Genomic DNA, 16,197 nt, shown 5'->3' on the forward strand with positions numbered 1-16,197 from the left:
CAAAGGGGATTGTGGGAATCGTAGTGTTTTGTCCGATCAGGTTGGGTATACGGAAAACGATAATCAGAGGGATGGGGAATATTCGAATGGAGACCGTGAAAGAATGATTCTGGGAGTTATGCTTTTTGTGTGTAACCGGGTTTGGGACCTTAGAGGATTGATTACGTATGGAGGGGATGTTGGAACGGGGCAGGAGAGTTCTAACAGGGGGAAGGGAGGCAGATGCAATACAGCCCATGAAATCATGAAATATCTCGCCCTCCATTCCTTCTCTAGGCAAGATACCGCGTCTCCCTTTGGGCATTCCTCCTGCTCGTCTGCCTTTTTGGGTCAGCATACATGAATAAGGGACTCTTGAGATTTACTAGGTGAGATACCCTCAGGTATTACACAGATCCTGAACAAAATAGTGGAAGATTCATATTTTGGTTAGAGTGAAAGTAACCATTTAGAGAAGAAAGAAAGGATGGAAGATTTTGGGAGACTAACCAGTCTCTGTGACTAGGCTCCTTGCAGGGCCTGATGGTCTCCAATGAGCCTTGCTTAAGTTACATTCACCAAAAGAGCCATTTCCCATGTGAATATGTCTTAATGAAAAGAGCTTGTTAAAGACTGTCAACAAAAATCATACTATGACAATAGAAATAACCCTACACAAAAGGGCTAATTTACAAAGGAATGTATTTGTGCTGTCAGATTAAGATATACACTGACCACACGAAAATTGCATTCTGTGATGTAGTCTGTCTGTGGAGTAGTCATAACTGGGCCTGGAGGGATATCTGCAGCACAGACAATGGGCCCACCAGATGTGAGTGGCTCCAGATCAGGAGAGAATCCTGAACCATCCTCAAGAAAAATGTGGCCCCTAAATACCACCAGAGGGGATGCATGGTTATTTCTTGGGACCCTAAGTGTGGGCAGAGGAGACCGTTCCCCATGAAAATGCAGACGAGACAGCCAATTCCCCCGAGAACACAGCAGGCCAAACACCTGCTCGAATGGATACAGCAAGCCTCCTTCTTGACCAATCTAAAGGATTCAAAATCACCACTACGAATAATGAGGGGGAGTAACATCGGGATAGGATATTGTACCAGGAGAGGGAAAAAGTAATCATGACCCAGGAATCATGGAAGGGATCAGACCCACTAATCTCAAACCTTATTGCCCCAATTAAGCAACAACCACCTATATCAAAGGAGGCAGATACCTCATGTAGAAGGTCTTATTTTGGGAGTTAGGAGGGCATTCACGGGAGAGAGAAGTGAGGGAGGAGGACATTCAGAAGTGCTGAACCTGTACTGGGAAGCCATAATAGGCAGAAAGCAGTGGAGAATCAGAGAAACTGTAGGTTAAAACAGATTGAGTTAGCCATGCTAACCGTGGCAGAGAGAAAGTCAAAAGGGTATGAAAAGCATAGCCCGAGTTGGGCAAGCCAAAAAGGCCAGATAAGAAGCCAGGGGCAGGAAGAAGAGTAAGTGGTTGAGCATAACCGTTGTTGGCCAAGTTACGCTGGTGGAATCTGAGAAAGGACATTTCCAGATGTTCCCCGTACTACGTCCTTCTGGCCCAATCACACGCAATCAGGATCATCGACATCCTGAACTTCCTTAACCTACTGAGAACATGAGGAATGACTGGGACTGGAGAATACACATACAGCAGTGGAAACTCCCATTCCACTATGAACGCATTACTCCTAGAGCTCTGGGTAAATTCCCTCGAGCAGAACAGGTTGCACTTCCTTCTGACGCAAGATGAGAACAGATCCACCCGAGGGGTTTCCCAAAGGGTGAAGATCTCCAGAAGCACTCATGGGCGACTGTGCTCTGGCTGCTCAGAGCGTCTGCCGCCATGTCCTCCCCTCAAGCTAGGAGAGTGGCTGATAGAGAGATTTCCTCTTGCAATGCCCAAAACCAGATTTGCATTGCTCCTTTGCATAGCGGTAGTGACCGTACACCTCTCTTGTTGAGGTAATGCATGGCCACTGTGTTGTCTGTCATTAATAGGGGAACCTTTCCCCATACAGATGGTAGAAAAGGTATATGTGTAGTCTGGTCTCCGACAGAGACCAGCGACTGCTGATTGTGAGATTGTTGGCATGTGCCCCCCCAACCCATGACTGAGGTGTCCGTAAGCACTGTTCTCTTGCCAAGATTGCCAAAAAGGTTCTCCATGCAACACGATCTCCGTGCAGGCCCACCACGGTAGATCGTGCTCAGGACCTGAAGAAGGTCCGTCATCCTGCCAGAGAACTGTGACCACCGGGATCTGAGGGTCCACTGCAGAGACCTCATCTTCCGACAGGCTACTGGCACCAGGAAAATGCCTGAGGCCAAGCAACCTCAGAAAATTGAAGGCTGCTATACGTTGGGCACTCTGAAATTTGTTTACCATCTGCGGGTGGCAAAGCTTTCCCCAAGGAAGAGTCCAGGACCGCTCCGATAATCTGAAGCTTTTGGGGAGGTGTCATGTGGTACTTCTTGAAATTGAGGGAAAGGAAAGGAAGGCACTAAAAATGATGCACTGTTTGCAGTGCCCAAGCAGTGGAAGTAATACTTTGTCACTCTTCCAGATGCTGAGATAAGCTGCCTCCTACCACAGTCTTGTGGGTTAAGGCCTCAAACTGGTTTTGGAGCCGCGAAGACTGGGGAGGCAGAGGGTGTTTAAGCAATCCTGCCTCCACATCCTCGTGAACCATAGTCTCCTCTATGCACTCCGAGAGAGCGGTCCTCTCGATTTTCCGATAGAGGAGTAAAACCGAAAGGGCCGACCCCCCTAACCCTGAGAAGTCGAGTGGCTCTGCTGAGGCTGACAAATTGCAGCACTCAAAGACTTAGCAGCAGCTTTTGAAGACTGCAGCTTTTCTAAGCGCTCATTCGCCCTAGAGCCAAAAAGCCGAGAACCCTCAAAAGGCATATCCAAACATCTAGCTTGCACATCAGGTGCAAAACCCAACTTTCGCAGCCATGCAAACCTCCTTAAAAGAGTGCCCTTAAAAGAGTGCCCGCCTCCATGAGGTGACCAACACAATCTGCCGTGTCTAATCCAGATTGCAGGGACTGGCACACTGCATCTTTGTATCATGTATTATATTGAGGAAACATTCTCTCCCAACCCCTCGAGGATGTACTCAGTAGTCATTGCAGCAACTTCCCACAGAGTGTGAGAAAGAGTTGACAGGGCACAAGTGGCATTAATTGCCTTCAATGCCATGATCCCTGCTGAAAACACTCTTACCCAGGGCATCAATTTTCTTGACATCCTGTCCGTTGGAATCGTGAGATATGTGGCCCCTTTGGAAGTTGATGTGGCCGCTTGCACCAACACACGATTCATACTGGGCGTTTGGATAGAAATTCCATGTCTGCAAAGGAGGGTCTAGTTCTTGGTAAAGTCTTTATTCACCGCAAAGGTAGAATCTGTTATTTTCCAAATACCCAGAACTCTGTTCCTCACTCCTGTATGAAATGCTTGGCTGGGATCCTTTGCAGGACCCTTGTCAAGGATGTTCGTTAAGTTACCCTGTTCAAACTCCAAAGAAGCCCCATCTGTTAGGCGATCCACTACACACCAGAAGACTGCTCACATTTCCCCAACACCTCCCTCCAGGGTTCGATGCTCATGTGATTCGGTTAACCCAAAGGACCGAAAGCTCCGTACCAGGTATGGTGTACGGGCTCGATTGCAACCTTTCCTGCACTGGCAGTTGCCATGGAGAACATACAGCAGAAGGGGCGGCGTTACATCTCCACGCCGATCACGTGATCCAGAGTGGCGTTCCTCACGTGACCTTGGTGGACGTCACATGACCCAGAAACGTCACATGATCCAGAAACGCACAGTATATAAGGCTTGAGACACGGAACACTCATTGCTTCTCAGCTGTCTTCAGACCCTGTTTGGCGTTACGTTTTGCTCTTCTGTTTACCTTGACCTCGGAACTCTATCTTGGACTCCTTCGGATACTCCTTTGTACCTTTGCTTGGAACTGTTAACCTGTTGCTGGATTTTTGGACACGACCCTGACTTGCCTTTGGATTATCCCTTGGTACCTTGTTGAACTCCTACGCCATTTCCCTCTTGGGATTCAAGTCACACCTTCAGTACTACAGGTGGCTTATCCTGCATCCACGCTATTCTGCGGTTCTACTGTTCTTGGGACCGCCTCATCTGAGTCTCGAACCTCCCTCCTAGGTTTCCTGGGTTTTCCTAACACCAGATAGGTAAGACTATTCAGATCCTTTGGTTAACGTGATATATTGTAATTGCCTGGTACTTAACCTTGTTCTTTTTGACAGCAGCATCGGTGTTCCAGAGGTTCCGTGGATCCGGGAAGTAACATCTCCCACCTGTGGCCCCAAAGGTCGCACAGCGGGTTTCTTTTAGTTCCCCTGTGCGTCACTTGAGGACGGAGGTTTGAACGGTCTACACGACACTCAAGTCAGAACACTATCCCAGCCAAGGTATTCAATGACTTTGACATCAACGATCATCAGCATGCTCACATCCTTCTGGAGAACCAAACTCCACCTCTGGAAATGTGTCCAAACCACTTGCATCTTTAAGAGTGTCAACCAGGTCCCTCAGTCTCGTCTCCTCTGAGAGGAGTTCTTCTGGGACACCAGGCATGCCATAGTGCAGCCCAATCAAGGGGCTTTGTTCCTCCTCTTCTTCATAGATGTAGCTCATTGACATTAGGCGCTTGACGTCGAAACCTTTGTCAGAACAGGAGGAGGTGGAGTTGACATCAATTTTAACCAAGGTGTCGAGTTCATCAACGGCACTCGTGGAACCTTTGAGATCTTTCTGTCTGGGATCTTGGGCGCATGAAAAGAAAATTTCATCTATACCTCGTCGGCATGACGGGGCGCAATGGGGTCGGAAGCCTTCTTTGACTCAACCGAAGGGGTAGGTGTTGGTGTCTTCGTGAATATCTCCAACAATTCTGCTTGAGAAGCTTACCAGTTTTCCATCGGCCGAAGAGTCAGAAGAAGGCGATTGTGACCAAAGGAGCCTCTTCCTGGGTTTCCTCGAGGAGGACGACGAACGACGAGACCATGATCTGGAGAGCTTTGCATGCTTGCTACGCTTCTTGGCCCGGCGAGGAGGAACTTCTCTCGGACACTTGTCCTCTGAAGATCTTAACTTCAACGGGGTGTGTGAAGGCAGCATGAAGCAAGACACAGACAACAGATTCAAAGTTCAAAATAAAACACTTTATTAACTTAAATGTCAGGATGGAAAAAAGGCCTAAATTGCTCTATGTTTAGGTGGGATTTCCCTACTTAAAGGAAACTAAGGAAAGTTTGAGTCCAAGAGTTCAAGTTAAAAGTCTGTGTCCAAAACCTATGCTTGTCCTCATAACTAAATCTAAACAATGTGTAGGGATGTCAGCAACCAAAAGAAATAATGTTCAACAAAGTTCTGCGCTTCGTCCAGCCTGCAGCTTCCTTTCAACTGCCTTCACGAAGTGTAAAACAGTTCCACAAAAAGCCAAAAAGTTAGCTTTCTTAGGTTCATGGTGATAGTTTTAAACAATCCTTGGGGTTCCCTTCCCCAAGTTCCCAGTAACACTATTCTTCCCAGTAACAGTTCACACACAAAAGAATCTCTGTCCTCAAGTCAAGAAATGTAGTACCTCAAGTCTCAGGGTTTCCTTCCCCAAGACTTTAATTTCATTAACACAAATGTCTGTATTTTTATGACTGTCATGTTTGCGCCCCTTCTCCGTCACTTGTTTTCTGGTCAGTCTCTTGGCTGCATACGGTTTTTCAGGGTTTGTCACATCTACTTTGTTTCAATATATATTCATGCCGTTTAAAGCTTTTACCCCAATTCGATATTCAATACGTCTTTCTTTGGCTCAATTTTCAAGTTCCATGAAAATCCAATCTTCAGTGTACCTTTGTTTTGGTTAATGTTTAAAGTTACATTCAATACGAACTTCACTATGCATTAGTTTTACTTAATTGTAATGTTCAGTTTACTTCAGACTTCAACATACATTAGTTTTGCTTAATTTCAAAGTTGTGTTCACTTCGGAATTTAACATGCATTTGTTTTTCTTAAGTGCAAAGTTTGGTATTCAGTTCGGTATTCAATAGACATTGGTGGGGCTTGCGTTTCGATTTCTATTCAGCCCTCATTTTATTGAAATGCCCAACACTCTGAGACTTTCGAAAACATTCTCCTTGAGACACGCAACCACTCTGATACAAAGTATTCCTTACAATTCAGCAATCAACAATGGAAATTATCTTACACCGGAGACCTTCGAAAACGCTCTCTCTGAGACACGGGTTCACTCCAATACAAAGTATTCTTCAACAATGGAAATGGTCAAGCATACGCACACCGGGTTTCTCATCTGACAGAAACTCATTGGTCGCTTTGATAGGTTTCCCAGCAGCATGGATGATGCGGTCTTCGGCTGTCAGGGGTCCAACTCCTGCCCTTCAGACACTCCTGTGTTGGCTTCTTGTCCCCCTGTGTCTTCCTGACACAGGGGGACAAGCACTTCTGATGCAAGGGAAAGACTACCTCTCCACACGGCTCCCTTTTCAGCCCTCAGTCCACTCCACAGAGCTCCAGCTCCCATGTCACGCTACCTGGAACCCCCTCTATCTCTGCAGTCCCCAGCGTCTCGACATGCTGCATACGGCGAGCCGACCCACAGCAGTTTCCTCCAGCGGCTTGTCTCTCTTCAAACAAGGTTCCCTACTTCTCCTCCAGGCCTCCATGCTGCTCCTCCCTGTGTCACTTTCTCCTTCTCCTTATATACACCTGCAACCCTTTAACAGGTTGCATGTGTGCTTTATCAATTAAGCTTGCCTGACCACAATAAGGGGACATGCCTGACCTTCACAATACTTTTCAGGCATCTTCTTCGTCCCAGTACTAAAGTATTAAAGTACTGAAATGGCCTACTGTTCATTACACTCAGCTGCCTCTTCCTCGTGTCACATGAGGGAAAATGATGGGAGCTGACTTACAATAACCCATAAAGGTTGGGGAAAGATTATAGTCAGTAGGAGAAGGGGGGACACCATGTGTCACTTGGGTGCACCCTGCTCTTCCTCATTCTCCTTCTGCGTCTTCGAGACTTATAATTCTTCCTGACATTACTCTGACCAAGGGAAATGGGGCAACAATAACCTACAAAGGTTTTTGGGATTATAGGTTCACTATGAAATGGGAAATATGTCTCTTTCAGGGTCGTCCTCTCCCCTCCCTTTGGAGATTGCTCCAAAGACCCTCCACCTAGGTGATCCTCCCTCGCTTCTCTACCCCCCAGAGTTGTGATCTAAATCCGATGACCCTTCTCATGCCACCTAAGAAGGGAATCCAAGGGTAGTAGATGTGAGGACGCCCTCAGGTTCCTCATAGGTGTTGGAAGTGGATTTGTGAAGAGGCCTAACCAGGGCAAGTTTCCCCTTCCTCTCTTAAGGCCTTCACTGCCATAGACTGACAAGCCACAGTCATCAACTTTGTGGCTGTACCCAAGGATCAAAGACATGTGCGGTGAGCGTCCGTGATAGACTTCTTGGACCCGCAATCCGAACATCTTTTAAACATGGTTTTCGGGGTAGACACCCTAGAGTAAACTCAAATATGTAGTTGAAAAATCTCAGAGCCGAGTGAACCGTTCGAAGCAGCTGTGCAGAGAAATGGAACTGAGGCAACGGGCGCAGTGCTTGCCAATTATACGGACGCCGATGTCATGGTCGAGAGCGGACAGAGGCCATCGAGGGACAGGAGATTGGTGTCCACAGAGCCGTCTGCTGTGAAAACTTTTCAGAAGCGGCAAGGACACAATCCAATCGAAAGTACCCAGATAGTGGGGAACTGGAGAAACCTCCTACGGCAATAGAGGTACGATACATGACCTGTCCTGTGTAGCTGTTCCAAGTCCAGCTCATCATCCAGTGCACAGATACAGTGGAAGTCCAACACAAAAACCAACGGCTAAGAGCTGGACCTGGACACAGTAGTAGGCTGGGGCCCTTTAACCTTCCCAGAGACCGAGAGGCTTGATGGACACTGCCCTGGATTGATACTTCCCTAGGGGGTTTAGGTTTTAGAGTACAGAGCTGGCCTTTGGACCAGAAAACAAGGTCATTTACTTAATGGTTTTGTTTTCATCCCATCCCAACATGTTTTGTGTTGATGAATATCCTTATTGTCTGGTGTAGTCTATGCTCACAAGAGTTCACTCCTTCCTCCCTATAGTCTGAAGCACAGGACCTCCATGCAAATCCTTTTAGCTTGTAAAAGACTCAGTTGGCCACCTTTTTGACGACGAGAAGTCAATTTTGGTTGATTCCCACTACTAGTTCCATTACATGTCGTTAACATATCCTTTGCCAATAAAGGGAAGCCAGCCCTTTGTGAGCACTTCTCAACCACCGCACAAAGAGCGGGCTAGTCAGCCTTAGTGAAGAAGGGGGCCCCGGGACGTGCAGATATGCTGAAAAGCATATTAAAAGTACTTTTGAATGCCGACCTAACAGAACTAAATGGAAAAGGCGAATGTGGTGCAATTCCCCTGAGATGTCAGTTGGGGGAAACCGGAGATCAGCATTCCCTAAACCAAGAGACATTGTCAAAAGAACAACCAGGGCAAATATGGTGCAATTCACCTGAGATGTCAGTTGGATGAAACAGGGAATAAGCATTGCCTAGAATTAAGAGATATTGTTGAAAGAAAAACCTGAACAACCCCTAAGATATTAGATGTCAGTTGGGGGAAATTGGTACAAGTAACAGTTGAAGTCAACAAAAGTGTGCAAGTGAAGCACAGTTGTGTGATACTTAAAGAGAAAGTTAATGCACAGAGAAGCCTGAAAAGGATATCAGGTAGTGAAACCTTTTTGCACAAGGATACCCGGGTATCTGAGTGAGCCAAAAGGGATATTCCTGGCAGAGGGGTAAACCAGGATATTGAGAGTTTACCGTTGATGAGTTTCCTGGCGGGAGTGTGTACCGGGAAACTCACTTTGAATTGGTATGTTGAAAAGAGACTAGGGTCATATTAGGTTCTTGTGTCCTTTGAACATTCTGTCAACCAGAAACTTAGAAAAGACTTGCATGTTTCCATACTTAAATCTCTGTTGTGGAAAAGACATTTGTTTAGCTATCCTGAAAAGTAGTAAAGACTTTCCTTTACCTTATTCAAACCAACACTGTGGAAAAGATATTTTGTTTTGCCATTCTGACTAGAAGAGACTTCCTCTTATCCAAATCGGTTTCATGGAAGGAACATTTGTTTTGTCACTTTAAGGAAAGGGTTAGGTGAAAGAGACATTTCTAATGCCTTTAAGAGACTGGTTTCTGACACAGAACATTATGGATCATTTGCTTGAAATAATCCAGGGGAAGCGAGACAACTCTTGTATACAACAAGCATTTCATGTTTAAGTTATTGCCCTTTTATTGTTGAGTTGAACTTTGAAACATGTACCTGGCTCATTTTGTTTCTATGTATTAGTGTGAGGGTCAGATTGAGTATGGACACAAGACCCTTCTGCTTTAGTTTTAATTTCATAGGAAGGGACACTCTTGTTAGGATAGGGAAAATTAGGGCTTTATGCAAATCCCTTTCTGTTAACAAAACGGCTAATGTTGAGAATGATACCTCTTTGCGTCCGCCTCTCATTGCTCACCCCTCAGTCCCTCTTGTCAACATGGAGACGTGTGCACCAACAACAGAAGCTTACCTTAGGCATGGAGGAGGGAGAGTGTGACAGTGAATAAAAGCAAAGCAGTGTGGAAGAGCCAGTAGAAGCTGACTGGCCAAATGCGGCCTGAAGGTAATATTGCCATTTGACCTATATTGCTTTGGAGCAATGCAGACCTGCAGCAGGATGGGCAAACAACTCATTCAAAACAAGTAGCCAATACAAAGACTCCTCACCAACAGCTGCACATGGAAACCCATCAAAAGCAGAAAGAGAAAGAAGGCATAGCCTATAAAAGGCAAGGCCAGAGCACAGAGAGGAGGCCTGAAAGCTGAGAGTAGGCAGTAAACATCAAGAGAACACGTGGAAGCATTAAAGAGGAGAACAGGAGAAAACACAGAGTGGAAGAAAGCAGGCAGAAGAGGAGCCATATCCACAGCAACAGCATTACAAGAGTCATGAGAAAAGAGCTGATGCAGAGAAAGTGTCAGAAATTGTCATCTCTGAGCCCCCTGGAGAAAATGACCTCACAGCCATGGCTACAACTGAGGGAGGTCTCAGGAGCTTGACCCCCTTGACCTGTTAACACCCTCTGAACCTGCCTACTTGTGTGAAGGACATCATACCTCTTACTCATGAGAAGAGAATGCTCTCACTTTTAGCAGGAAGAGCATTGTATCCCACAGGATAGAGAGAATGGGCGAGACATCCATTACAGTGGGAAGTCACCACATTCCTTATGAAGAAGAGGGTGGGAGGGGTGGCATAACTCATTCAATAAGGGGCCTCCTATTTCTTATAGTGAACAGGGGTACTATAACCCCAGATAGGAAGCCGTGAACTAGGCACTAACCTCTTTGGAGTGGGATTACAATAGGGAGCAGGGCATGTGAAGGTAACATGAAGCAAGACACTAGGCTTCATTACAAGTTTGGCGGTCGAGAAGTAAGGGTGCAGGTAGCAACGTACCAGCACCCTTTATGGACCGCCAAACTAAGTCAGCCGGTAGGGGCACAGAACTCCCGACAGGTCAGTCCTGCCATAGGTTCCATGCTCCTACCAGCAGCCTTTTCACTGAAGTACTCACACTGTTACTAGCGGTGCTTCAGGTTTCCCATTCTCATGGAGTCCTATGTCACTCCATGGGAATTGGAAATAACCATTACGCAGCTGCCAATCCCTGTTGGCACCGGGATGTCAGGCGGCAGGAACAGTGTTACGGGGTCAGCGGTAGCCCGCTGCCTACTTTACTGCCGACCCCATAAAAAGGCACACAGACAACAGATTCACAGGTCGTTCTCAAGGCCTGAATCGAAAGTAGTCTTGATAAATCACTCAGGGATTAATTTATCCCCAAACAGTCCTACTATGGAGGGTCTATATAGAGATGGATGTCATTCCATCAATCCCCTAAGAGGGTGCCGTCGGCACCCTCTTGGGGGATTGATTTCGTGATTCTCTTTTGTTCCTGGATTTGAACCTCTTTATCAGAACTCTGAATACAACATTTGATGATAACTACGACAAAGTAACCATTCGTGCCATTGATGGAATGACAGCCATCTCCATATAGACCCTCCATAGTAGGACTGTTTCGGGATAAATGAATCCCTGAGTGATTTATCATGACTACTTTCGATTCAGGCCTTGAGAACGACCTGGCTGATCGAAACACGTGTCGGCTGTTCAGAATAAACAAGATCTTGATACCTACCAATATATGCTATTTCTTATATCTAATTAGATATTGAAGGTTTCAAATGATTCATTGATTGATGTTTGAACTAAGCGCGGTCTAGTCTGACGACAAATTTAGAATCATTTAATAATTCATCTGTATGTGATAAGGAGATAGATCACCTGAAACAAAATTAATGGCGTCAAAGGGGTGCCTTTTAATGAGCAGATCACACTCCCACCCATTTCAGTTTCCAGAAGAGAAATTAAAGATGAGACAGGCGGGTGCAAGGCGGAGTAAAGACAAGTTTCGGATATTTTTATTCTTACGCGGTCTGGAATTTTAAACCATCAGGAGATTAATTTATTCCCCCACTGCATGTATGAGAAGGCAATAATATTGAAATCTTCTCATCACATTTTGCTCAACATTTAATAGAACAGAAGGATTTTTTTTTTTTTTTTTAAAGAACACAGGGCAGGGAAGCGTGCACACTGAATTTTTGCTCTTGTCTGCATGGTAAAACCTTCCCATCAACACTCTAGGTTATAGTGTTAAAAGGATACTTTATTGACTCTACTTAACCCTCTCTTTATTTCCCCTGCCAGCACCCTCTGTACAACACAGTAATCTGGCTCACGTCACTGCTGTTTTAAGGCAAACTTGATGTGGATGTAAAAAGAGCAAACAACCACAGTTTATAAAGAAGTTACAAAATGTAAGAAGACATACAGTAAAAATGGTCACTTAGATCAGGTTTCAAATCATTAAAATGTTCCATTGCTGTTAGGTATACACATTTAAAAGATGTTCACATAAAGACAGTAAAGTACAGTAGAAGGTTTGAAATGTATTAATTCAAACATATGCCTTTAACATTAGTTCTGTAATTTAGGAAAAAAAAGTAGAACCTTTGAAGTGAAGGCTTTCTTTCTTTTAGTGCCGGCTTTATCATTTTTGCTCTTGCTCTCTCCGTCATCTACTTGGTCGCCTTCTTCACTGCTTGCAACAGCCATGTTTTCTCCATCCCCTTCAGTTTCTGAAGAGCACTGCTGCTGAATTGTCTAAAATGTTGGCAATAATAGATTGCTTTAAAATATCACTTATCAGACCATAATACTATTAATTGTGCAGAAATGGAATGTAATAGTTATCTTATTTATTCACTTGAAGAGCCTGAATTATTTGTAGTAGCATGTGGTTAACTATTTTCCCAATGCTTTAAGTGAAATAAGTTGGAAATGTCTTCAGAAAGCTACAACACAATGCCAATCCCTCGAGCAAAGATTTATTACCATAATCATTCTCTGAAAAGTCACACTATTCAAAGGTTTTGATCAGTCATCATTAGAACAAACGGTTTGTGTTTTTCTTTAACAAATACACGGCACACACACAATTCACCTGATATCCAGTAAATTTGACTCCTGGGTTGTTCTCTATTTCCCACAATCCTTCATTAAATCCTTTTCGCTTGTTTGACTTCCCAAATTTGTCCTTATACTCCTTATAAGGGAACAAGTCCTTTGTCCCCAGAAATGCACTGCATTAGAACAGACATGAAGCATATTAGTCACTTAAAAGTGAGATACTATTCCTGCTCAGGATTATTTTTCTTTAAATGCTGTATTGATTGTAAACATACATAAAGCTCATTTTAGAATAGTTATGAAAACATTACATAACTTTGTTCTCGGTGCTGAACTGTGGCCAGGCCTCAGCAGGCCCTTGCCCCTCATAGGTCCTCTGCAGCAACCACCTAGTCCAATATGCATTGCTTACAGCAGCCCATTTACCCTCCTCCACCTAACTCAAGCATGCTTAACCACATTGTCTTTACATTTACAAAATATGAAATTAGACTAAGCCATTTGAGCCAAGTCACACATGCCAGCGCACACCCAGTAACCATCACTAGATGGAACTGGAACCTCCAGTTCAGAACCCCATGAGCCAGGCCCTGGGGTATGCAAATAAGATCAAATGACAAATAGAACGAAAGCCCAGGAACATAACTGGAAAAAAGGGCTGAAACATATCCGAAAGCTACACAGGCAAAATGTACTCAAAGTTTCCATGAACTGCTTCATATTTGTAATTCTTTTTCTTTTAACAGCTTTCAATATAGGGGTTTCTCTTAGGGGAAAAAAATGAAATATATATATAATTTTGTGACAGACCAGAAGTAGGACTCCGACACATCATATTCATGGATTTTTATTATCTTGTTTTACAATGAAAATTTATTCGAAGTGCTAAATTCCATAATCTAAAACTCAAATGTTCAAGGAAAGGATATTCTTGTCAAGATGAATCCAAATATAAAGTCCCCATCCCAATCCTATACTAGCCTACCACATTTATAGAAAAACAAACACATACATCTAAGGGTTTTTACAACTAAAATATGCTTGATTGCTGCTTCTGTTTCAGGTTTACGCCCCTAAATATAAATGTTCTTTAGGTGCCACTATAAAGGCTAAATGTTCCAAATACAATCTTACAGTCTCTCTTTCTCCTGACACCACTCACCTCCGTTTTCACTTGTTTACTTTTCTGTTCCCCTCCCGAATTTCACAGACTTCTTCACTCCACTCAGGGTATTCCAATCTTTTTTTTGTTTTAAACTTTATTTACACAACATCCATAACAAATCCCAATACAATCAGCGTATATCTAATAACACATGAAAAAAAAAAACACAAGAAAAGAACTACATTTTACACAGTACTATGTACACAGCGAGATATACAATACCCTAAATCCCCAACATCTCAAATACATCTTTCAATTACCCCCCACCCAACAACTATAATGTCAATTTAAAACAACTGCAAAAATCTACCCCATATTTTCTCAAACAAAGCCAATTTACCAAGTCTCCTATACATCACTCTCTCCATATTTGCCAATTCATGCATCTCAGAGAACCACATCTCCACATTCAATGTCAAAGCATTCTTCCAGTTCCTCAATATAATTCTTTTACCAGTCATCGCCCCTCTGAACAACCACTTCTCACTTTGAGTGAGATCATCCAAAGACTCATCACTCCCCAATATGATCACACTAAAATCCAAGACCGGGAGACCAACAATCACTTCATCACACACACGTCCAATCTCACCCCAAAACAGTCTCACCAGCCTACAATCCCATAGCAGATGTTCCATCGTACCAATCTCACATGAACATCTCCAACAATCTGCACTCTCCAACAACCCTCTGTTACACATTCTCTCAGGCATCCAATAAATTTGATTAAGAATTTTAATCTGTCTCGATCTTTCCGTGAGTCCCAGCGAGCACAACTTCACATTCATACACATGTTTTGCCATAAGCCCTCTGATATCCAATCCGATTCTCCTGCCCCATTCCTCTCTTAAAGAATCATTCCCCTGATAACACGACACAAATGCTTTATACAAGCGACTGGCCAGTCCCCCACCCGAACCCACCAAATTTCTTGCAAACAGATCCAATGCAATTTTCCTCTCCAAATCCACAACTCCAATCGCACGTTTAAGCTTCACAAAATCAGAGGGTCTAAAGTTTTCAATACCATATTGTTGCTGCAATTCCCTTGCATTCATCCAACGACCATTTGTAAACAGATCAGCAACCCACCTCACCCCACCCAGAAACCAATCTGCCCAAAAGACCACCTTACCATCTATTTTGATAGCAGGATTTAGCCACACCGAGGCACCGGGCTCCCTCAAAGCATCCACCTTCAAATAACGACACAAGCCCTTCTAGGCGCTCCTCATGTTATCCATCAGCAAATCATGTCCACAACTCTGTCTAGAGACCGAAGTCAACACAGCTCTTGGAGTAAGAGGCCCATGGAAACTGGTTTCAGCCTCTAACCCAGACATCCTGCAAGTCCTCCACAAATGGAACGTAAAATTCTGAAAAGAAAGCCAGGTGGTATGCCCTGTAATTCGGCACCCCAAGACCGCCCCTATGCAATGGCAATTGTAACTTCCACAACTTCAACCTCAGGGGCTTCCTATCCCACAAGAACTCCTGCAGCATCCTGTCCAACTCTCTCCAAAAAGTCTCAGGGAACATCAAAGGGACCATACTCAAAACATAAGTAATTCTCGGGGTAGATATCACTCTTGTTTCTCTTTCATCCCCGTTCCAGGGCGTCTACACTCTTGCCCCCTCTACGGGAGTCTCTTGACTCGCTTTCCCCTTCTCTTGGGAATCTTACTGAGTAAAGCTAACCTAAGAAAGGGAAGAGGATGAGTCGCTTATGTGACTCCTATGCACTGGGTTAGCCTCTTGCCCTCCAGGCTGCTCAGAGTCCCTTCTTCACTAGGGAGTCTTAGGTTGCCTAGCCCCTTCCACAGGCTAGCATGGGCTGCTTTACTTCCTCTGGGCTCATGGATCACAGGGGTGCAGCCCTCTTCTGGGTTCAGCTGGGCTATCTCAGGTTTCCCTCTTCAGCATAGCAGGGTAGCTACTGGGCAAAAGACAGCCTTCCTTCCCCTGCTTCAGGCTAATAGTCCTCTGTTTTCCCCAAAGGAACCAGTCTCCAGCTGAGAGAACTTGCAACTGAACTGGCTCTCCTTCTATTCAGCAGTTTCTCCCCCTAGCCGGCTGATGCTGAACTGTCCAGCTTCACCATTGGTTAAAGTAGTGCCAACCTCATAGCTGAGGCAGTAAATATATGGAGAAGGCAAGAGACGCTGGTCTTGGACAGTTTATGGAGTCCCTGCCGCTCTACCCACAAAAGGTACTCAAACTGCACAAGCCCTCCTCCGAAGAGGCCATTCAAATAGCTACTGCCTCTCAGAGCCACATATTCCCAAGAGCCATATGTGGGG

At 44.7% G+C, this 16,197-nt stretch overlaps 1 protein-coding gene across 1 annotated transcript in view; it reads right to left on the minus strand.

Moving 5' to 3' along the window:
- HDGFL3 (HDGF like 3) overlaps positions 1–16,197 on the minus strand; it is a 193,038-nt gene that overhangs the window by 91,194 nt on the left and 85,647 nt on the right. Inside the window, exons 3-4 of the mRNA XM_069624988.1 lie at positions 12,766–12,904; positions 12,273–12,425 (exon numbers count right to left, since the gene is read on the minus strand). Coding sequence (XP_069481089.1) covers positions 12,273–12,425; positions 12,766–12,904 — 292 coding nt within the window. The remainder of the gene's footprint in view (positions 1–12,272; positions 12,426–12,765; positions 12,905–16,197) is intronic.

The sequence above is a fragment of the Ambystoma mexicanum genome, chromosome 11 (genome assembly GCF_040938575.1).
Source record: "Ambystoma mexicanum isolate Mex_15411 chromosome 11, UKY_AmexF1_1, whole genome shotgun sequence".
NCBI classification, from domain to species: Eukaryota; Metazoa; Chordata; class Amphibia; order Caudata; family Ambystomatidae; genus Ambystoma; species Ambystoma mexicanum.